The sequence below is a fragment of the Engraulis encrasicolus genome, chromosome 21 (assembly GCF_034702125.1).
Source record: "Engraulis encrasicolus isolate BLACKSEA-1 chromosome 21, IST_EnEncr_1.0, whole genome shotgun sequence".
Classification (NCBI taxonomy): Eukaryota; Metazoa; Chordata; class Actinopteri; order Clupeiformes; family Engraulidae; genus Engraulis; species Engraulis encrasicolus.
In genome coordinates, this window is record NC_085877.1 from 8,273,914 (window position 1) to 8,296,041 (window position 22,128).

At 39.6% G+C, this 22,128-nt stretch overlaps 3 protein-coding genes across 3 annotated transcripts in view; all 3 read left to right on the plus strand.

Annotated features, from left to right (window-relative positions):
- Nucleotides 1–2,294: 2,294 nt before the first annotated feature.
- ppil3 (peptidylprolyl isomerase (cyclophilin)-like 3) lies at nt 2,295–5,093 on the plus strand. Its single transcript, XM_063187000.1, has 6 exons — nt 2,295–2,460; nt 2,587–2,661; nt 3,399–3,492; nt 3,785–3,852; nt 4,263–4,381; nt 4,861–5,093. Exons 1-6 carry the CDS (start codon nt 2,458–2,460, stop codon nt 4,985–4,987), a joined length of 486 nt encoding a protein of 161 aa, XP_063043070.1. The 5' UTR covers nt 2,295–2,457; the 3' UTR covers nt 4,988–5,093.
- A 1,578-nt stretch (nt 5,094–6,671) lies between these two features.
- On the plus strand, nt 6,672–15,569 carry entr1 (endosome associated trafficking regulator 1). The gene is made up of 8 exons (XM_063187482.1): nt 6,672–6,920; nt 8,307–8,425; nt 8,948–9,289; nt 9,482–9,555; nt 9,926–10,037; nt 11,820–11,882; nt 14,755–14,870; nt 15,164–15,569. The coding sequence occupies exons 1-8, from the start codon at nt 6,890–6,892 to the stop codon at nt 15,246–15,248; spliced, it is 942 nt and encodes a 313-aa protein (XP_063043552.1). The 5' UTR covers nt 6,672–6,889; the 3' UTR covers nt 15,249–15,569.
- Nucleotides 15,570–16,129: 560 nt separating this feature from the next.
- Nucleotides 16,130–22,128, plus strand: part of snapc4 (small nuclear RNA activating complex, polypeptide 4) — a 50,527-nt gene continuing 44,528 nt past the window's right edge. The window contains exons 1-7 of the mRNA XM_063187638.1: nt 16,130–16,328; nt 17,271–17,402; nt 17,526–17,584; nt 18,002–18,098; nt 18,247–18,275; nt 18,531–18,683; nt 19,403–19,531. Coding sequence (XP_063043708.1) covers nt 17,276–17,402; nt 17,526–17,584; nt 18,002–18,098; nt 18,247–18,275; nt 18,531–18,683; nt 19,403–19,531 — 594 coding nt within the window. The 5' untranslated portion in view covers nt 16,130–16,328; nt 17,271–17,275. The remainder of the gene's footprint in view (nt 16,329–17,270; nt 17,403–17,525; nt 17,585–18,001; nt 18,099–18,246; nt 18,276–18,530; nt 18,684–19,402; nt 19,532–22,128) is intronic.

A 22,128-nucleotide genomic window follows, 5' to 3' on the forward strand; every position in this document is an offset into this window, starting at 1 on the left:
TAGAGAATAATAATAATGAAGAAAACCTACTAACTCTATAGGGGCCTTCGCCAGCTTCGCTGCTTGGCCCCTAAATATTCTAGGCTATAGCCTATACAATGGGCATCTGCAACTGAGAACCGCCACAGGCTTTGAGTTAGATTATCACGAATAGCCGGATAAGAAAAATGCCTTCAGACAATAAATGAAAAACACAGCAAAGCCTACACTTCGGACACATGGCCAGAATTTCACATGCAGAGTATCTGATTTTGGTTGCACATTTTCTATCTGCCATAGGCCTATTGCATCAGACCCCTGAAGCTATAATGACAACACCCTCCACTTACAATTAGGCCTATGTGCCCCGTTGTTCACTGAGGTCTCTGGCCCATCTCTGCATCAGAGTGCAGCAGTAGGCCTACACCTCAGTTATTTAGAGAGTCTGTCATCACGCCTGTATGCTATAATATACAGCTATAATATACAGCTTTAATGTCTGAACATGTACCCACTAAAGTGAGTACACCCCAGATTAAAATCTGTGTTGGCCCGAATCATCTAGAAATGAAAAGGGATTAAAAGAGAGGTCATGTGTGTGTATTTCAACCACAAAATTATGATTTTGGGAAATATACAGTATGCTAATTCAAAATTTGATACATGCAACATGGCAAATTGAAAGAAAAATGTCTGCACACTTAAATCCTCTTTGTGTTCTTTTTAATGATAGGCCAAGCTTTCGGTCTACTGACCTTCCTCAGGGCTCGCAACATGCAACATGGCAAAAAATAATTGGGTCAAGGCCGAAAGAAAGCTGGAATCGTTGAATAGAAAAATGTAGGCTACATAAAATACCATCAGCGAGAGGCTGTTAGTCACTCAGAAATTAATATGAGGAGGGGTTAATTGCTCATTTATAACAAACGTTGAATCATTTGTCATTATTGATTTCGTAGATTGAGGTGAAAATCATCATGCATTCAATGTTTTGAAAATAATAGTGTTTTGTTCTACTAAATTGTAACCTATGGAAATGGGATTGTAGGCCTAGTTTTACATAGGCCTACAAGAGATTAACCTATAATTCTGTTATGTTTGCCATAAGCAAGTGACTTCTTTGACGATGTACTTGTCATGGTTTTGTTAGTTTACTGGCATAGTTTAGGTCTACCTTTCAGACAAATATGGCTAATCAAGCAAGCTTATGGCTCTTTGAGTGCTTCGGTCTGCACAGAGTCAACAGTAACTCGGGCCTCTCGTGAAGTCTTTACGAGAAAAACAGAAAAAAATCAACTTTAAGCCTCGTGGTGCCTTTACGAATAGCCTTGTTTCTCGTGGTTGGGCGACGAAAGGGGGAATTGACAAGTGGGGTAGTTTGGCTCTGGGGGGAAGAATAATACCGACGGAGGTCAACAATCAAGCGCGAGTGAAGGCTAACTGGAAACGACAGTAGTCAAACATTTTAAAGAAGTGATTTACGGTTAAGTTTAGGGTTAAGTTTAGGGTTAGGGTTAGGTTTAGGGTTAAGGTTAGGGATAATGTTGGAGGAAGGGAGACAGACATGGCATGAAGCTGACACAACGACAGCGCTCCCCTCCCGGAATGCACGCTTCACTCACTCTCTCTCACCCTCTCTCATCCACTCTCGACGACAGCGCGCGTTGCCCAACTACGAAAAATGAGGCTATATCGTAGCGGCACCACGAAGCATGTAGTTGATTTTCCATGAGAATGGGCTCACAGAGTGCAGTTTTTGGTTTGGTTATAACCAAACCTTTAGAGAACCAAAGTCAAACGTTTTCTTTCCGTTCTCTGTTACTAGGGCAGACAGTGGGCAACATGTGGATTCCCGGCTCTTTGACACTGGATCTCTTCCTTGGACTATGCATAGTGACTTTGGCACCCAAACAGTTTTGGCACGTTCTTGCTTTTGATTTTGTGTGTGTGTGTGTGTGTGTGTGTGTGTGTGTGTGTGTGTGTGTGTGTGTGTGTGTGTGTGTGTGTGTGTGTGTGCGCGCGCGCGTGCGTGCGTGTGTGTGTGTGTGTGTGTGTGTGTGTGTGTGTGTGATCCTGTGAATATTTGTGAATAGGCTATGTGAATGTTGTGTGTAATGTCCTTGTGTCTTATTCTGTATTTATGTAGGGCTATGCTAGCCTACTTGACACTTTAATTTCCCTCGGGATCAATACACGATACTCTAATCTACTCTACCATTGCCAGGCAAAGAATATACATCTTTCTGCCAGGCACAGAAAAGTGGCTGACAAAGAGTACTCTTATTTTGAAATTTGGAGAGAGAGGAAGTCCACAACAATAACAACCGTTGCGGCCATATTGAAATTCAAGTTTCTGTCGCCGACCGAACAACTCATTGTGCTCCACGCTGGACATGCTTTTATCTTCGCTTTCTTGATAACTTGTAAACCTGCCTGTTCACACAGTCAACGGGAGTTATTGTTGTTGTTTTCTTCGAAATGGTCAGTTATTCATGCTGTTTCATAAAGCGGCTTTAGAGTTCAATTTGAATTTCAATTTGGGATTCACCGACATGATAGTCCAGATACTCATCTTCATGCTGTTCTTGCTATGTGTTTGTTTTATAGGCTGTGACTCTGCACACAGATATTGGGGATCTAAAGATTGAACTGTTTTGCGAGCGTGCATCAAAGGCCAGCGAGGTAAGAGACTGTGGAATTTGTGCCGAGTCTAACTTAATCAGGCCAGCTTTCAATGGGCTGCTTGCGGTTGGTGATGACGTCAGAACACATACTTCCGGGTGGCCACAATGATACATTATTGAAAAGTTTCAAAACTGATGGTCATCTTTTCTAATACTCTGAGTTTCTTCTTAAATATGGTGTTCCTATCATGCCGAAGGACTTTGCTGCTGTGTTTGATGTCATTCCTGCTGGCATTATCTCTTTGTTTAGAGGCCTTGAGGCCCAGGCATATGTCCCTGTTATGCATGATAGGCCTATTACCGAGACTCATGTTGGAAGAAGATGCTTCTCAAAGAAGGACTCAAACAAAACCAACCTTTATTGAATTCTCCATTTACATAAATCATTATATAGCGTCCATTTCTAAATCTATCAATAAGAAAGCTGTGAAAACATATAACCTAGTTGTGCTGTACAATACTTTCATGTAATTTTATTTATTTTCATATTTCTGTTCTTTGCTTTATGTACTTTTTATTTTACTAGACAACCCCTGGCAGACTGTTCTGTGATGTTTTTCTACAATAAAAAAAACAAAAAAAACAAAAACGATTATACATTATTGATACATTGTGCAATGTGCACATACTGTGTCAGTAAGAAGGCATACACAGGCAAAACAGGCATATTTTGCAAAATTATTTCAGAAACCTAATTCAAAATTTCTACATTCTGGTATTTGTTTTTACCAACAGAATTTCCTGGCGTTGTGTGCCAGTGACTATTACAATGGATGCGTATTCCATCGGAATATCAAAGGCTTCATGGTCCAGACCGGAGACCCCACAGGTGATAAAGAAATGATTAAAACACTTTTATCTCCCTCACATGGTGGTCCAGGAAAGGATCTTGAATGCTTGTTCACCGCTATTCAGTGCTTATCACAATTAAACTGCATTGCCAGAACAATTTATTCAGATACTTGTATCAATAGTGAATGTGTCAATGTTGCGTAGGTGGAGAACACATAAGCTTATTGTGGAACAATTCATGTCCAATGAGCTGATGAATGGAAGATTTTAGTGGTCCCAAGTACAGTCACTGTTCACTCTTGACTAATTTGAGTTTGATTTTTTTTTAGGAACTGGAAAGGGTGGATCAAGCATATGGGGCCGCAAATTCGAAGATGAGTTTAGCGAACATCTGAAGGTATGCAAGGCAAGACAGTGGTATCAAATTGTTTACATAGTGCCACAACCAGTGCTGCACATAGATGGACCATACGTTAAATTAATTCTCTCTCGTACACGCGCGCGCGCACACACACACACACACACACACACACACACACACACACACACACACACACACACACACACACACACACACACACACACACAGGAGAAAGAGAAAGGGCAAACACATACATGTCAGTGGGGGTACACACTACTCGCATAACTAACACTAACATTTGCAGTGACCCGACTGGCTCATACATTCTGTGCTAACCTTGTTAGAAAGGTTTTTGACAATAAAGTACACTTGACTACAGTAGCATCACACAGTGCCACTTGGTTTGTGACTGCACTGACGACTGTGCTGTTCATTTTTTTCTGCAGCATAATGTTCGTGGTGTGGTGGCGATGGCAAACAGCGGTCCCAACTCAAATGCATCTCAGTTCTACTTCATTTATGGAAAGCAACCCCACCTGGACATGAAGTACACAGTCTTTGGGAAGTATGTAATGTCTTGCTGTCTGTTCCTGAGTCTTTTGTATATCCTTGTATGTATACTGTATGTGTGTTTTTTCACCTGTAAAGCGTATTTGATTGAACATTATGTAGTAACTTGAATAGAACTTATGAATACCACTAAATTTTTCGGATTCATTATAAGTAATTAAGTTAGTCTTTGCGAAGTAAGTAATGTCTTAACAAAATTGGATAAAATGTTTGGATACTGGTGTAGTGTTTGATCAACCATAATTAATCATTTTGTCTAGAGAACAGGAGAAGGATCAACTCACACTGGTGGACTTAATTTTCAGAGTGAAGTGACAAATGACAAGAGATATGTGTTGTTTACTAAATGAAAAAAAAAAAAAAACCCAGCTACATTAGGTCCTGCACTTCATGACTGTACTTCACATGGAAACTAGCTGTGCATAGGAGCTTCATATCTTTTGAGTAATCATTTTGTCTCTTTTGATTTGTCAGGATTATAGATGGTTTAGAAACCCTTGATGAGTTGGAGAAGGTGCCTGTTAACGAGAAGACTTTTCGACCCTTGACAGAGGTCCATATAAAAGACGTGACCATCCATGCAAACCCCTTTGCTGCTTAACTTTTACGTTGTTTTTAAAAATGTTTTTTTAAATTGATATTGTTTTGTAAGACTTATTTGTTACTATGTAATAAAATTGCAAGGTGTACATGCACACAAGTTCAAATCATTGTCACGGATACTGTTTACCCAACAACATAAACAATGTAAAAGACAAAAATGTATTATCCACAAAAGTATTTTTTTAATGTACTTTGTAAAACATGTTAGAATGTGAACAATCTTGTAGGATCTATAGCATGCAGAGATTCCCTTTCCTCCTTCGTTACTGTTGACACAATTTACCTGCACATCTTGGCCAAAGATGCACGATGCAGAGGCAAGTTAATCCGAACGGATGGTGAATGATCCCCGGGTCTTGTATGTCGACTTGGAATGAATAATGGGATGACTTAAGACTTAAGATGTGTAGGAATTAAAATATTAGATCAAAAGGCACAGGGGTTGCATCACAGATAGATATGGGAAAACTTTTAAGGAAGTTTTTTTTGTCAATTGTTCTTTTTATGCCTTTTGTTCTTGTTCTTTTTCATGCCAAGCCCCAGGGTGTATTCAAATGTGAAGTGTAGAAGGGTGGACGAATCAAGGCTTACTGTAAATGAAAATGTCTTTTTGTTAGTTATGTCATCGTCAAGGTTAGACGTTTGTAGGATAGGCCACCATTGGGTGACAGAAATGACTCGTCTCAGGAAAATGCAAAGAATAACACAACATGGTATAAATAATATGCATCATATTTAGTAATCAGGGGGTATTCTAAGAACATGGTCAAGTGATGAACTAGACTTAGGTAACCTAGGCCTAGTAAACCTCATTTCATTTCATCAGTCACTCACTCACTAGCTCACACTCATTTCATCAGTCACTCAAGGAGGCGGGTCGTATGGATGTGATGCAAAATTGCTCCTTTATTTGTTACAGGTAATTCTTCGTACCATAGTTGTTAGAGGTAGGCTTCAGCTAGCGCAAAATGCTGCAGCAAGGGTTTTAACAAGGACCAAGAAATTTGAACATATTTCACCAATCCTAGCCTCCCTCCATTGGTTGCCTGTTCACGTCAGAGCAGACGTACAAAGCCCTACACGGACAAGCACCCACTTATTTGTCCGAGCTGCTCACACCTACATTCCAGCTCGGTCCCTGCGGCCCATGCATGCTGGACTCCTATCAATCCCTATGGTGCGGAAGAAGTCAGCTGGCCACAGGGCTTTTGCCTTCTGCGCACCCGCATTGGAACAATCTTCCTCTTAATGTTAGGCAGGCAGGCAGGCTCTATAGGGATATTTAAATCCAGAAATATTTTTGTTTTCATCGCATTATGTTAGGCTCTGAAATGCCTTGGTGTTTTGTTAATAATTTTGTCTTTTGTCTTAGGTTCCTACTTCTAGCCTATTATTATTATTATTATTATTACTTTTTTTCACCTATACCTTTTTAGTATTAAGCTTTTTTAAATTACCATAGACTACTATTTGATTATTTCTCCCTCATGTTTTATTTTCCTCATTTTCTTTTATTATCTTTTAGAGTTAGTTCATTTTGTTTTTACAGTGTTTTGAGACCATGTTGTATGGTGATACTGCACTTAAAACAATACATTATTATTATTATCATAAATTATTATAAGATAAGTCCTTTTCATATTTTCATGCCAATGAACGTTCCAAGTCTAGGCTTTTATTTTGACACCGTGGACCATGTTTCCAAGACGTCACAGCTAGAACTTTACAGATGTACATTTTATCCGGATGATGTTTGATGCACTCTCACTTCTACGAAATTGTGAAAAATGTAACTTTGCGCCACACGACACAAGTAGCCAGGCTTCCCTTGATGGTTAGCAAAGCTATCCAGGATAACCTCAAGTAGAGGAGGCTACGCCACCATTCCTGGTTCAGTACAATGTCGAAATTCACGAGACTGACTTCAGACGGTAAGTCGAAATCGATCTGGACACCTTTGCTGTCACGTAAAAAAATGTGCAATAGTAATTTGTTAAGCCTAACATTCAGGTCATACATTTGACGTTTCGTGCACAATGGTGAAAGGGTAATGAATTCGTAGTCGACTTTTCCTCCAAGTTACTTTGTGGCAACGTGATGGCTATTTCTATTCCCCGCTGATACTTGTCTCTACACATTCTGATTCTAAAATTGCTAGATCTGAATAATACTCAAGGTAGAGCCAGGTGGTTAGCAGTTTATAATACAGCAAGTAACTTGTCCACAAGAACCACAGAGCAGGGCTGTCAAAAGGTTGAGAGCCCTCTTAGGATAATGAGCAAGCATGCAGTTGAATGCCATGTCAGACCTAGTTTTAGATTGCAATGTGTAGGCCTACTTGTTTATCTGACACAGAGGGAGGTGGGCAACAATGTCATATGTTTGTGTAATCCAGTGTTTCTCAAAGTGGAGCTTAAGCCCCCTGGGGGTGGCATCTCAAGGGGGGGGGGCGTGTGACATCATGTCGGCTTCATTTAATGGAAGGGGTTGTCCTTACTCCTTAGCCCATCATTAGACTGAATCATGAGCGATGATTCAGATGACTCCTCTAACAGATGTGGACTTATAACTTGTGACTTGGACTTGAGTCACAAATTGAAGACTTGAGAGCAGGGGGGCGAATTAAGAAATTAAGAGCCCCTGGGCCAGACATTGTCTTGGCCCACCCACCCCTGCTGATTGGACATGCTCTACAATACGTTCCAAATTATTATGCAAATGACATTTTCACTGATTTAGTAAAAAAAATTAAAATAAATATCCTGTATTTGTAAGAAGCAGGCCAGCAGGCCCGCAGGCCCGGTCATTAATCCACCCCTGCTTGAGAGTGATACTTGACCTCCTGGCAATATTAGGAACGCCTTAATTGTGACTTGGCTTGTATGCTAGACTCTGACTGGACTTGGCAGTTTTAGCTGGCAATGACTTGCAATAGCATGTCAAGTATAAATAGGTTTCATTTTCTGCATTTGTATGTGAAAGTTGTACAGTGGTTTAGTGATATTAACTTGTATTGTGGCCAGGGCATAAGGGCAAAAACACGCCTGCATCTTCTGACAACTGATATTTAGGTAATTTTACAAGGGACTTTGGTGCAAACACATCGTACTCATGGTTCACTCAGCCACACAAGCACAAATGAAATGCAAAGCAAAATGTTGCTTCATTATTCAGCTTTCTAGTTCAGCTCAGAACATTATGAATGAGCCATGATATCACTCTTAGCTGGTTTTAGCCTACTTTTTTTGGCATCTTTGTATTCCTTGTCATTTTTTCAATAGGCTGCACTGCATCACTAATATGCAAACCTTCTTTAGGTGATACCCAGGAAGACGAAGAGTCAAATCCCTTTTCCTTCAAGGAGTTCATCAAAAGCAAAGAACAACATTCAAGTTGTTTAGAAACGGTGGATACAAAAACTAGTTCTCCAAAACAGGTAACGTTGATTTTCATTCCTACACTGCATCATTGTAGGAGGGTGCTCTTTGAACAGACTGGAGACCACATTCTGTTGATCAAATCCATTTTGTGAGTTATAATGTGTGTATATTATAACGTCAAATTGATGGATCTTGACACCACACATCCTGTTTACATTGTTTATATTGACTGTGGGCAGTCATGCGATAAGGGCGTCAGACTTGTAACCCAAAGGTTGCCGGTTTGACTCCTGACCTGCCAGGTTGGTGGGGGGAGTATTTAACCAGTGCTCTACCCCATTCTCTTCCATGACTGAGGTGAGTATGGTACTGTCCTGCCGCACTGCTCCCTTGGGGCACCATTGGGGGCTGTCCCCTTACACGGGTGAGGTATAAATGCAATTTTGTTGTGTGCAGTGTGCAGTGAACACTTGTGTGCTGTGGAGTGCTGTGTCACAATGACTGTGTCACAACAATTTGTGAATGAGACCAATGAGAATGTTCAAAGGTAAATTGATACAATTATTATATTTTTGCAGAATACTTTTGCTAGTGCACATCCAACCCAGCGGGACTGCTCCCTACCAGCAAGAAGCTTTGATGAAGACCAGTCAAGATATTTTGTTGACAATGTTCCACAAACATACACAGAGACCAACGCACAAGAAAAGAGTTTTGGGAATTATGTACCGGAAGTAACAGAACTGGAGGCGGCAAAGACGTTTGCCTATTTTGGGTTTATGGATGGGACTGCTTGCTCTGATGGTGATGTCGTGTTTACAACTGCTTCTCATTATGTGGCCAATCAAGAGGCTTTCACAACTGATTCACTGCACAGCACCCACGCCATTGCAGAGGGCGGAAATAAAGCCAAACTGAAGGTGTTAGTCTATCAACAGATTTGTACTCTCCAAACGCATACTTTGCAAAACATTATATGCTCATTTAAGAAAGTACTTTGATATTTTACTTTGATTAAAAAATATATATTTATGATACTTTTGATAACATGTTCTGGTATTTCAGAACATACATTTCTGATTCTTTTCATGTCTTGTTTCTTTTTGTTTTAGCTGAAAGAGGAGAACGCTCAGCTGAAGAAGCAGATTAAGGAACTCTTAAAAAAGTCAGAGGTCGATGACCAAAGGTAACTATAGTGACCACATGGCATCCTGTTCCATAGGAGCAAACTTTCAGGTCTTGTTCATTCAGTTGCTTTAATGTGATCATTATTTTGAGTGTTGTGTTATATTTCATTGTTTTCATTTCCAACATTGTTAGCGTGGACATTAGAATATTGATTGATTTACAACAAACACTTCCTTTCAACTTTTGGCATCAATGCAACTACATTTCATTACCTTGCATTTGGCAGACACTTTTTAACCAAAGGTACAATCGAGGACATAATCATGGTGGTGCACGCATGAGCATAGAGTGCACACATACAGCGAGCGGTAGCCAGTGCAACTTGATAATGTGCATAAAGGGTGAGATTTTCACTGTTGTTTCTACAGAATTAGGCAGCTGAGCGAGGAGCTGAAGAAGAAGAAGGTGCAGGATGAGCAGGAGGCTAGAGCTCTGGAGGAGATGGTCCAGTCGGTAGAGCAGAACCTTCAACTCATGACTGTATGGCATGCAAATAGTTACTCTTTTTTTAAAGATTTTTTTTGGTCTTTTTAGACTTTATTATGTACAGGAGGACAGTTTGAGAAATAGACAGGAAGCGAATGGGGAGAGAGACAAGTAGGGGTCGGCAAAGGACCAGGGCCGGGAATCGAATCCAGGTCAGCCGCATGGCAGGCAAGTGCCCTACCGGATGGCCACGGCAGGGTTGCAAATAGTTACTCTATGTGTCATTTATTTTCGATGTGTTAAGGTATTGTGGTATAGAATTTTTTATTTATTTGTTAAAAATATGGAGACTTGGATGTCAACATGCGCCTGTTAAAACCTGACAACCATTCCTGTCACATCCAGGCAAGCAAAACTAAATTGAAACTGAAATGGGGGGGATGACAATTACAGCAACGACAACTTTATGAGTGTGGCCTACCTCCCTAAATTCAGTGACCAAAGAGTGCAATGATGCTGCTATCAAAATATCTCTCGGGGTGGCCCTTGCAAGAGAGGAATGGGGGTGGGGGCATCCTTCTTGGCCAAAGGGCCACAAATACCTTGAAACGACCCTGTTGTTGTGTTATGAACTAATAGCAAGATGTCTGTGCAACATGTTAGATGAAACAGTTAATCTACAGTAATATATCAAACCATTTGCAGATTTGTTTTAGGCGTTTGGACTATTCTGTTTGGCTATTCTGAACTTGTGATTTATTCAGACAAATTAGAAGAGGATGCACATTTTCATTCAAGTCTTACCTTTCTCCAACCTTCCAGGCATCCTCTGTGTCTATTGCTTTTAAATCCAAGCGAGCAGTGATCTAGCTGCTAGACGTACCATATGATTCAGTTGTACTTGTATGCTAGCTTGGATGTAGAATTTGCATTGCCACTGTCATTGACTGAGAAAACGGCTGGAAGAACAGGAGAAAGGTACAACTCAATCATGTAACTGAGGTGCTGTTTAAAGCCTGCTTTTTATATCTGGATTTTAAAGGAACAGACCACCCTTTTTTGATTTTCACATATTTGCAGTATTTCCCAACATTATTCATGAATGTGCATATCATTTTCGTCTCAGTGTTTTCAGTACTTAGATTTATTGGATCAGAATTATTAGCATAGCTTAGCATAATCACTGGAAGTAACTGGTATCTTTAGCATCAAGCCACAAATGATCACAGGACAGAATTAAACTGCTGTTTTACACTCGGGTGAATTTTACATTAATTTTAAAATGGTTTATAAGTACATTTGATTGTGTTTTATTTTCTACCATAGACTTGCATTGCTATGCCTAATGTGGCTATACTGTTAAACGGGGCAATGCAAACACATAGACGAAAATTATATGCACATTCATAAATAATGCTTGGAAATACTGCAAATATGTGAAAATCAAAAAAGGGTGGTCTGTTCCTTTAAATATCTGCCACGTGGAAACGAAAGGCCAAAACCAATGTAACCAGGAGAAAAAAAAATCCACATATAAAAATATCCTGCTATGTGGAAACAGCTCCTGAAGGTGAGGTGTAAAGTTAGCTTATTTCCAGAAATGGTGATGTCACTTTAGCTAGACAACTTATTTGATCAATCTACTGCCTAATTGCATTACAATGTTATCAAGATTCAATATTGTTTTTATTTTTCCCGAGGGAAATTTATCTTGGACATGCACATACCTGTCATTATACTGTACATTATACTTACTATACTTATACAAACGTAGTATAAAACCAATACTTTGTGATTAATTACTAAACTTCAATATTTTGTTTTTCTGTTTTTTAGAAACGGGCAATGAAGGCAGAAAGCACAGTGACAAAACTGAAACAGGAAATGCACCAACTCCAGGTTTGCAAAATGTATTCAATATCATGGCAGGTTAATAATAATAGTAATAGTAGTAATTATAATAATACTACTACTAATAATAATACTAGTAGCCATAAGCCTTCAGGAAAAGATGTTGTTTAAACATGGCCAGTGAAGGGGCGCAGCTACGTACATGGAAGGCTCTGTCACTGGTGGCCTTGAGCCTGGTACGAGGGATGACCAGCTGGCCCTTGGAAGAGGACCACAAGGATCTTGATTGGTCATAAGGGTGAAGGAGGTTTGTGAGGTAGTGAGGTGCCAGACCATGGAGGGACTTAAAGTGAAAGAGGAGGACTTTATAGGTAAAGCGTGACTTGAATTGAGCCATTGAACTCTGATGGAGTATGGGGGTGATGTACTGCCAGGGTCTAGTGCCTGTGAGGATCCTGGCAGTAGAGTTCTGGACATGTTGCAGTCTGTCTAAGGCCTTATTGGGTAGACCAAGCAGGATGGCATTGCAGTAGCCCAGGTGGCAGGAGATGAATGAATGAGTGAGATTTTCTGTGACTGTCTTAGAAAGTGAAGGCCTGAGTCTGGAGATGTTTCTGAGATGGTAGAATGGCGATTTGGTGACTTTTTTGATGTGGGACTGAAATGAAAGTGATGAAGCCATGATGACATACTGGTTACGGACTTCAGGGCATGGGTTGATGGAGCAGCCATCGATGTCCAGGTGGAGATTCCTAACTTCATTTGCAGCATCGTTGGTGCCACCACCATGAGCTCAGTTTTATTGCTGTTCAGTTTGAGAAGATTAAGGGTGTGATGAGAACATATTGAACTAGACTGCCTGTGCAGTCGCCTTCGACTGCTTAAGGTATATCCCCGAAACGCAACGCTTCCAGTCCCCCATCATTCCTACCACTCCCGTCCACCTTTTCATAAACGTATATGATAAATACAAAATATTAAAGAAATATATTTAATATCTATACATAGATCAATGACGTGCATAGGCTTAAAACCAAATGACTATTGTGAAAATGAAGCAAAAAATGGGGCAAATGGTAACACTTTAATGGTTTTAATGGTTCACTATTACAGTGAATATACCACATTAGGTACAGTGTAATAACCATTGTAACAATATTTAATACCATGTAATACCAGTGTAACACCATGTACCAATTTTGTACTACATCATGTATTTTTGTGTAAGTGGTATTACATGGTATTGCGTATTGTTACACTGGTATTACACTTGTATTACATGGTATTAAATATTGTACACTGGTTATTACACTGTACCTGGTATTGCATATTGTTACACTGGTATTACACTAGTATTACATGGTATTAAATATTGTTACACTGTACCTAATATGGTAGATTCACTGAAATGGTGAACTGTTAAAATAAGGTAGTACCGGGCAAATCAATCCACCCAGTCAGAAGTTATGGGCCAAATACAAATTCCGCCATTTTGAAACTGTTGACCTCCAAACTCAAATCAGTTCATGAACCTACCCTAGAGCATTAAGACACCAAATCTGGGACAAATCCATCCGACTGGTCAGAAGTTATGAGCCAAACAAGCATTCGGCCATCTTGAATTCAGCCATCTTGAAAGTGTTGGCCTCCAAACTTGAATAAGTTCATGAACCTACCCTAGAGCATTAACACACCAAATCTGGGAGAAATCCATCCACCCAGTCAGAAGTTATGGGCCAAACAAAAATTCGGCCATCTTGAATTCAGCCATCTTGAAAGTGTTGACCTCCAAACTGTAATCAGTTCATGAACCTGCCCTAGAGCATTCACCCAAAAATTCTGGGACAAATCCAAACATCCGTTCAAAAGTTATCGCGTTAACACGAAAGACCTTACGCGGCGGCGGCGGCGGCGGCGCACGCAAAACCATTACATCCCTGACGCTCTGCGTTTCGGGGATATAATGATTGGAATGAATGTTTTTATTTGACATTCTCAGTTCTTGAATGAATGATTGATTTAAGTTCTTTATAAACCGCACCACATGCTAAATTTATTGAACCCTTCGAACTAGTTAATTTGTGGACTTCACATATAAGAACCTTGCTTGGGCTGCGAAGCTTAAACTGTGCTCAGCTGTACTTAGTGAGGCATGTCTTTCAAAATGGACTATACAGATAAAGGCCACAAGATACTAGCTGTTCTTAGCCTGGCCGTACCATACCATTCGTGTAGATGGTCTGAAATGGCAAAATTGAGAAACATTTACCGGAGGGAGGGGCGAAGTCTGTTTAAATTTTAAACTTGTGTCTCCTCCCACATCCCTCCCCGTTTACTGATTGGCTAGTTGTCTGGTAACAAGTCCCATGCAATACTGCACGCAGGGCCGCTGACAGCTTTTGCTGGGCCCGGGACAAAGTCATCTGAAAGGGCCCCCGCATCCAATACATACAATGTAATGGGGACCCAACCCAGGGCCCCCTTTCTCCCTGGGCTAGGGACAACATACCCCTTTGTCCCCCCCTGTCGGCGGGCCTGACTGCACGCTTTAGGGACATTACAAGCTAATCGCCACTTAATATGCACTAGCACTTTACAGTTACTCCACTACCTGGCCTTCTTACCTGTCTTGTTTACTTTGCACAATGTTACTAAAATTCTGTACAACCCATGCACTTTCAATATTCCATTGCACTTTTCAATGTCTCCAATGTTTTTGTATGTCATTCCCTGTGTATTTATTTATGTCTTCCCTGTTTTTCTTTTATCCCCCCACGCCCCTTGTTTTGTAAGCTTTGAAAAGTTATTTTGGATGTAATCTTATGCAAGGCCAGGCTAAGCTGTGTGCTGGAATAGGAACAATGTAATACAGCAAATGAATGTGTGTGAATATGTGATGGTAAGAATGCCTGCTTCACAGGACCAGCTGGAGGGTCAGAGGGGAGAGTTGGCTTCCATGAGGACCATGAAACAGAATGCGCAAGTGGCTTCTGAGTATCTCAGCAAAGCAACACAGGACGCTGAAACATCCATCAAGTATGTACTTAATACATACCTTTTGAGTATTCCAGTGAACTACCATAAGTGTTCAATGCTGAGACAAACCATCAAGTACTCCATTCATAATAACATTTGACAATTGTACTATAGCAACACACAGTGCACTTTTCTTAATGTAAAGATGCTATACAATATAATAAACGTGTTTTTGCCAAATTTGTTCAAATCTTTATGATTTTAGTTTTCAAATTGGCATTTGCATAATGCAGTCTGCCTTTATTTTGAGACATCTCATAGCAGTCTTTTACCCCCCCTCCCGCCCTCTTCAGGCAGTTGTTGACCGGAGCAGAAACATTAAGCCTTGTGTCGCAGATGCTCAACTCTATTGACAAGATAACTGAGAATGTAACCTGACATCATTTGATGAAATTAATGTTTTCCTCTGGATGTAAGTGCTTTTCAATAATAATAATAATAATAATAAAATAAAGATTTTTTTCACTTGCCCTTTTAATCCATATTTAAGATCATTCTAAGGTCTTTCATTTTGGGATTTGATGTCTTTTTTTGCGTCACTGTGGCCTACCTCTTATTACTGTAATAATGATAGAGTGATGCAAAACACAAATGAGTTTTTTTTTTTTTAATTATTACTTTTTAATTATTTTTTTTTTTACTATTTTATAACTGCCTAACATGCTGTTTTAATAATGAAGAAGCTCTTGTTTGCAATAATGTTTATAAATAAAATTGTGTGTTTTAAAATCTTATTGTTGTCGGACGTTTTTTCACACTGTACACTCATAATGTGTGCTTTTAGTAGTTTAATTTCACAATCTATTCCATGCAGCTCACTTTCTTTAGTTTAGACTTCTCATGTCTCCACAAGTTGGCGTTCACAAGTAGGTTTATCATGTCAATCGTATTTTTTGTCCCACACTTAAAATGTCGAAACGTTTATTACAACTAGCTGTGTACCATTACTTCCCTCTGTTCTGCCATCTGATGTTGACAAAATCCAGTGTTTTAATCATGCTATGCCCAACAAAATAAAGGCAGTTTAACTACAAAGAAGATGAGTGCCTTGGTATTTCTAAAACTTTTTTTAAAATCAACCAAGCCGGCTGTCACCAAAGAGCACCATCTTTAAAAACTAGACAGTTCCAGGTAGCACTCCAACTGGACTTTATTCTGACAAAATCCAGTTGAGGGAACATCGAACTTCAGGACCTTTTATTTTGAAAAGGCGCCGCCGGCCGTCAACACATTTGTACTTCCGGTGTAAACGACGTTGGGTTTTCGATAGATGGGCAACATGAGGTTTTGCTCTAAGGATACTTCCACAACTCCTGGGAAAGTGGAACCTTTGTTATATCGCGGCACCAGACGCTATGTTGACTTATGAAGACTTTACAGTTTGCAAGAGTTTATTATTAATGACATATGTTTAGTAAGCGAATATCTTAAGCTGGATAACTCCCTCAAGCCCGACAGGTAAGTTCGGGTCAACTGGACTATCCCATCACTTCGCGTAACTGACTGACTGAATTTGTGTCATCATCAGGACTCTGAATTAACACCAGCAAACCGGCCAAATTCTGGTAAAATGGCTGGTAAAATTAACATCTACTAGCCACTTTCGCTGGTGGTGAAAAAAGTTAATTTAGGGCACTGGTCATCATCATCATTGAAGGAGTGATATCATGTAGCCTGCCCAATAATACACCTCCTTGAGCCTGCCATAATAATAATGTATCGTAATGTATCCATAGCTGACGTTTTGGGCGTATGAAAGAGTCAGTGCCAGCTGGCCCTTGATCACAGGTTATGGGCACCCTGCCCTAGCTCTACTGCTACACTGCGGTCTCTGTTGTAGACTGCAGACAGTGGTCGTTTCTTAACCTTTCTGCTGCGATTTGTAATGATCAAGAACTTGGCTCGGATGACTGCATTTTCATTGTACGCCCCCTGTAGATGGCTGCTGTTGCAACATTAGTAGGGCAACCGGTTTCTCAAAGTTGCCTCAGTAATTCTGTATCCAACTGTTGTGCATGTACAGAAAAGTATAATGTTGTATAGAGCATGCACATTTTCAAAAGATTGAGCAAATCAAGATGTCACTGAAATTAAGCTATTAATTTACTTTTTAATTTACTATTCCATGTCTACACTAGTATCTGAATTCATTTCCACAACCCATGGCCCTTAACCTGCCCTTCAAATCAAACAGAAGTGGGCGCACCTTGCATCAAACTGTTTAAAAAAAACAGTTTGATGCAAGGTGCGCCCGGCCCTTTCTGCTTTTGAAGAGTTTTATTTGGGACGGTCAGCATCCTCAAAATGAATCAAGAAACTGTGAGGCCTGCTATAATTGACCTGAACCTGCCCTGCCATGATCAGCTGTGATCTTTTCTGTGTTTGTCCTTCATGTTGCAGCAGTTATGGAGGGCCATGGTGAATCAATGGACTTGGCGACACAGAGGGAGAAGATACAGCAACAGATTTTAGCACTTGAGAAATATTTTGATGCTGAAGACCATTCTGACCTGTCGTCATGTAGCTCATTAGGTGAGGTCCGAAAATGACCAGTGATGATGCTTGATTTGTGTGAAAGTATGTTTGTGTTCTACTGGGTCTTCCTATTTTTATTGTATTAGTCAGTGAAACGCATACCGTGTATCTATCTACCAGATGGTGAGGAATCGGATGAGGATGAGGATGAGGATGAGGAGGATGATGTCACATTGGACGTAAGCACTGCATTTTAATTTCATACATACCATGTGCTGACCATAATCATACAGTTACCCTTCATAACAAAACTAGCCCTACTCAGTCATCACCCTTTCCATGCAAAAAGTAATCTGTACTCCCATTATACTCTGCATATTGTTGCACTCTGTATTTTCTGTGTTGTTTGTGAATTGCTGTTTTCAACCTAACTACATTGTGTATGTTCTTATATTGATGCACATGTCCCCCTCAGTAAGTTGTTATGGATGAAGGCATCTGCTATATGTAATGTGGGTAATGATGACCGTGTTTTAGGAATGGCACCACACAAGCTGTAATAATTAATTGGCCTTAAAAGTAACACTTGAGGACGGGGAAGTCAAATGGAATGACGGCTAGGCTATTTCAACTAACTCTCAGGCTCTTCTCTTCAGAATAAAAGTGGTCTTGATGCCAAGCATGAGAAAATTCAGAGAGAGATCAAAGAACTGGAGGAAACACTTGGCCTCTGTACAGAAGATGATCTATCTGGTAAATTCTTTTCTTCTCTACATTTGTAGTCTGTGTTTACCACAAGGCATGAATTTGACCACTTTATTATCCAGTGACTATGCGCTTTGTCTGTGTTTTTTGCCTTTTGCACGACACACCATTAATGTATTAACTTGTTTCCCAACAGAAAAATTGGACAGTGCTGGAAATGTACTTGTAAGTATTTGCTCCATGAGTTGGCTGCAGAAAAATGTTGCTGTTGATTTTGATAAAAAGCTAGCCATTGTTTAGCTTGTGATATTCCTAGAACCGAGGCACGTAGAAACAAACTGTTGGCGCCCTCTGAAAGCTCAAAGCCTCCCATAGTATGCGTCCACAGCTCTAACAGAAAATTTGCTGTGGCTCAGGGAGCGACACCAGACTTGGTTGCTGGCAGTGAATGTCTTCAAAATTCTGTTGTATTTCTTACAGAGTGACGAATACAGTGATGATGACGACGACGATGACTTACAACTACCTCAAAATGCAGAAACCTGTTTAGAAATGAACCAGGTGTATCAGGATGTGGTCAAGGAGAAGCTGGCGGAGCTTGAACAGCTTCTACAGGACAACCGAAAGAAGCAGGTCATAAAATGCAGTAGATTACATGCATGTGTTCATCTTTCATGATATTTTGAAAAGATTGTTCTTGGAAGATGTTAGATTTCTGAGACACTTGAAGGAGGAAGTGTTTAATGTGAAGGGTCAAAAAACAATGCATAAATGGCACGTTACACTACATTAACCCATTTTAGCCTGATGACTCGTATATGTTGTTTTACCTTTGGTGCCTGAAGACACATATACGCTGCATTCAGGCTCTTGAGATTTTAGCTTTTTTAATAAAAATATGGGTATTTTACAGCTGAATGAACACATTCTAATGCAAGATGAGGGTCGTAGGGTCTTAAATGCAACTTATTTCATGTTTTTATGTGCATCAGAGGCTAAGATATTTAGGTTTTTATAGGCCGAGGGCAACTTTCTCAAGAAGGGCGTAGGCATTCAGCATGTGTTTTTTGCAGGTGCTTTAGGCATCAATGGGTTAAATTGGGCATATTTACACACATTTTGTAAGTAGAATGAAAACATTTGCATTGGTAGTCATTTGACTGAGAGAGTAATAACATGGTTGCATTTTGTAGTAAGTGTTTTGTTGTAACTATCTTATGGATGTTATGTGTTGTGTCACATACAGTATGTGTAATAATATGACATGCAACAGCAACTGAAGCTATTGATTAATTGCTGCCAATACACTATCTGAACTATTATTTTGCTTTGAACTTTGTTTATTCCTTCAGAGGGAGATAGAGTCTCAGTTAGATGGGTCTGCTGCTCAAAACTCCAACACATCCTCAGCGTTGCCGACACTGAGGATGTATATAGGGAACTTTATGAAGCCCTACTTCAAAGACAAGGTGACCGGTCTGGTAAGTGACACCCTGGACACACCCTATTCCATCTGCTTTTGTATGCTTTGCAAATGCAAAGTTATTACTTCCATTGCCACTTAGCATCTCAGCATTTAAAAGCAGCTGAAGAGCTCTTTTCCAATATGGCACGAAAGCAAAATACATGTTATTCATGACTCTTCTTAAAAAATATTTTGAGGTGAATTGTTCTGACTTTGTGGTATAACACATTTTTCCTAATGCATATAAAGAGTTTATTTTCAAATTTGTGTTAACCATTTTTGACTTTTGCATGTTATTATTGAAAATGATTCAAAGGTCCTATCACCTATGTGTGAATTTGTGTCATTGAAATATTTGGAGAACGTACTTTTTCAAACTATATAAAATGCATTTTGTAATGCAATGCAATGGAATGCCCAATACAAAAATGTCAATTTCTCATCATTTTACAAAATGGAGATACACCGTTTTGCAAATAAACTCTTCATATAGTATTTTGGAGTGTAATTCAATTTCATGTCATCACACATAATACAGTGAGTCCAATAAGTATTTGATCCCTTGCTGATTTTGTTGGTTTGCCTACTAGCAAAGACATGATTCAATTGATGTTATGATAATACAGCCGTCTCCAAGAGTGTTGTCAGCTCGACAGCAACAAAGTCGCATGGGGCTAATGCAGGGGTGTCAAACGTGCGGGTCGCATCCGGCCCGCCAGAGAGTTCCATCCGGCCCGGATGTAAAAAAAAAAAAAAAAAAAATGTATTTATTTATTTTATTTTTTTAATGAAATAACCGAAATGCGCAATTACGGCCCTCGGGGCAAAATCGAGACCTGCATGACATTAACCCAATGGTCCCTCTGTTACACTGTATGTAGTAAAGTGCACATCACACTTCTATTATAAATAGTGAATTTGTACTGTAACAGGCATTTGATAAAGCTATATTATAGACCTCATATATAGAGATAAAATGTTAATACTTCTTATTCGTGTTATATTGGTATTGGTTGTAATTAAATAATAAATATAATTGGATTTGTATTGGTTCCTATTAAGTTCAAACTGGAAACGGGATGTTAGAATGTGTGAAAATGCAGGAAATGACATATAAGACATACAAAATTTTCTGGGGGAAAACCACCAGACCCCCTGCCAAAGTGAACTGTCCCATATATTAATTGACATGTTGGCAATGAATGAATGAAGTCAAGGAATTTTTGTGTAGGATTATCAGTATTGCATTGTTTTCTACATATTCAACACACTTAAAACGTGATAGCACTGAACGTTTTTACGTTTTTTTTTTTTTGCGATGATGTTACTAATGCGGCCCGCTTGAGGTTCACATGGGTTGTATGCGGCCCCCGGACCAAAATGAGTTTGACACCCCTGGGCTAATGTGTGGTAAAGGATGACTCTAATAGAAAACCATTCTTAGTATGTGCACCATTATTCAAAACCCATTTGGGTTTATAATTTTATAGTTTTTAATTGATTTACAAAATAAACGTTTCTGATTGGATGTGACGTCACACGATGAATTTCATGACTCCGGAAATATCGATTTTTATAAGAATTAAGTCTCTATTTTTTAAAGGTACACTGTGCAGGAAATGGTCAAAAAAGGTACTGCAGCTATGCTGGTCATTGAAACTAGGTTGGCTATTGCCAAATTTGACCTTTTCATGAAAATTTACGAAGTAATAAGCTAATATTTTCTAGTATGACCCAAGTACAGACATTTTTGCAGCTAAAAATGGCTATTTTTGGATATTCAAAATGGCGGACCATGGAGAAGATCCCCCTTTTCATGTATGAAAAGTGCAATTTTTCCAGTCATAATGAATACTTAGAATTTGATGGTGGTGGTCAATATTCATGAAAAAGGTAACATTAGTGAATGGGCAACATGAATTCTGGAAATAAACAACTAAAAATCTCACACAGTGTCCCTTTAAAGAATCTCTGACTTTAATATTATTCTTCTTGAGCCACTCATTCGTTGCTTTGACTGTTTGTTGCGTATTATTGTCATGTTGGGAGATCCCACCTTCAGTGTAGTGGTGGAGGGAAGGACATTTGCACTCAGGATTGCACATTAAATGTCTCCCTCCATCCATTCGTTGACGATGTGAAGTTGTTCTGTGCCTTAGCCAGACAAACACCCTCAAACCATATTGATACAACTTTCATGCATGATGGTGAGGAGTATGTTCTTGGGATCATAGGCAACAGTTCTCTTTCTCAAAACACATTGAATTGTGTTCATGCCAAACAGCTTGATTTTGGTTTCATCTGACTACAGCACCTCCGTATCATATCCTAAACCAGTCTGATGTTAGTTGGCAATCCTCAGGTGGGACTGCACAGGTTCCTTCTCAAGTAGAGGTACCATGTGTGCACTACAGGATTTTAAACCTGTAGTTTTCGTAGTGATTTTGGTCCCAGTAGCTTTGATATCATTGCCTAGTTCATTCCATACAGGTCTAGGGTGCTTTCTTTCTATTCTCATGATTATTAAATCCATACCAAAGGTCAAATCTTGTAAAGAACCCCAGACAGGCTGATGGATAGTCATTTTGTTTTTCTTACATTTTGGAAGAAATG

What these genes read in the sequence shown, in the direction of transcription:
- ppil3 (XM_063187000.1), top strand. An exon ending in AGTTTAGCGAACATCTGAAG is followed by an intron (nt 3,853 to 4,262) that starts GTATGCAAGGCA and finishes TTTTTTCTGCAG; the next exon opens with CATAATGTTCGTGGTGTGGT. An exon ending in AAGTACACAGTCTTTGGGAA is followed by an intron (nt 4,382 to 4,860) that starts GTATGTAATGTC and finishes TTGATTTGTCAG; the next exon opens with GATTATAGATGGTTTAGAAA.
- entr1 (XM_063187482.1), top strand. Translation starts at nt 6,890, where the DNA reads ATGTCGAAATTCACGAGACTGACTTCAGACG. An exon ending in CACGAGACTGACTTCAGACG is followed by an intron (nt 6,921 to 8,306) that starts GTAAGTCGAAAT and finishes AACCTTCTTTAG; the next exon opens with GTGATACCCAGGAAGACGAA. An exon ending in AGGAAATGCACCAACTCCAG is followed by an intron (nt 11,883 to 14,754) that starts GTTTGCAAAATG and finishes CCTGCTTCACAG; the next exon opens with GACCAGCTGGAGGGTCAGAG.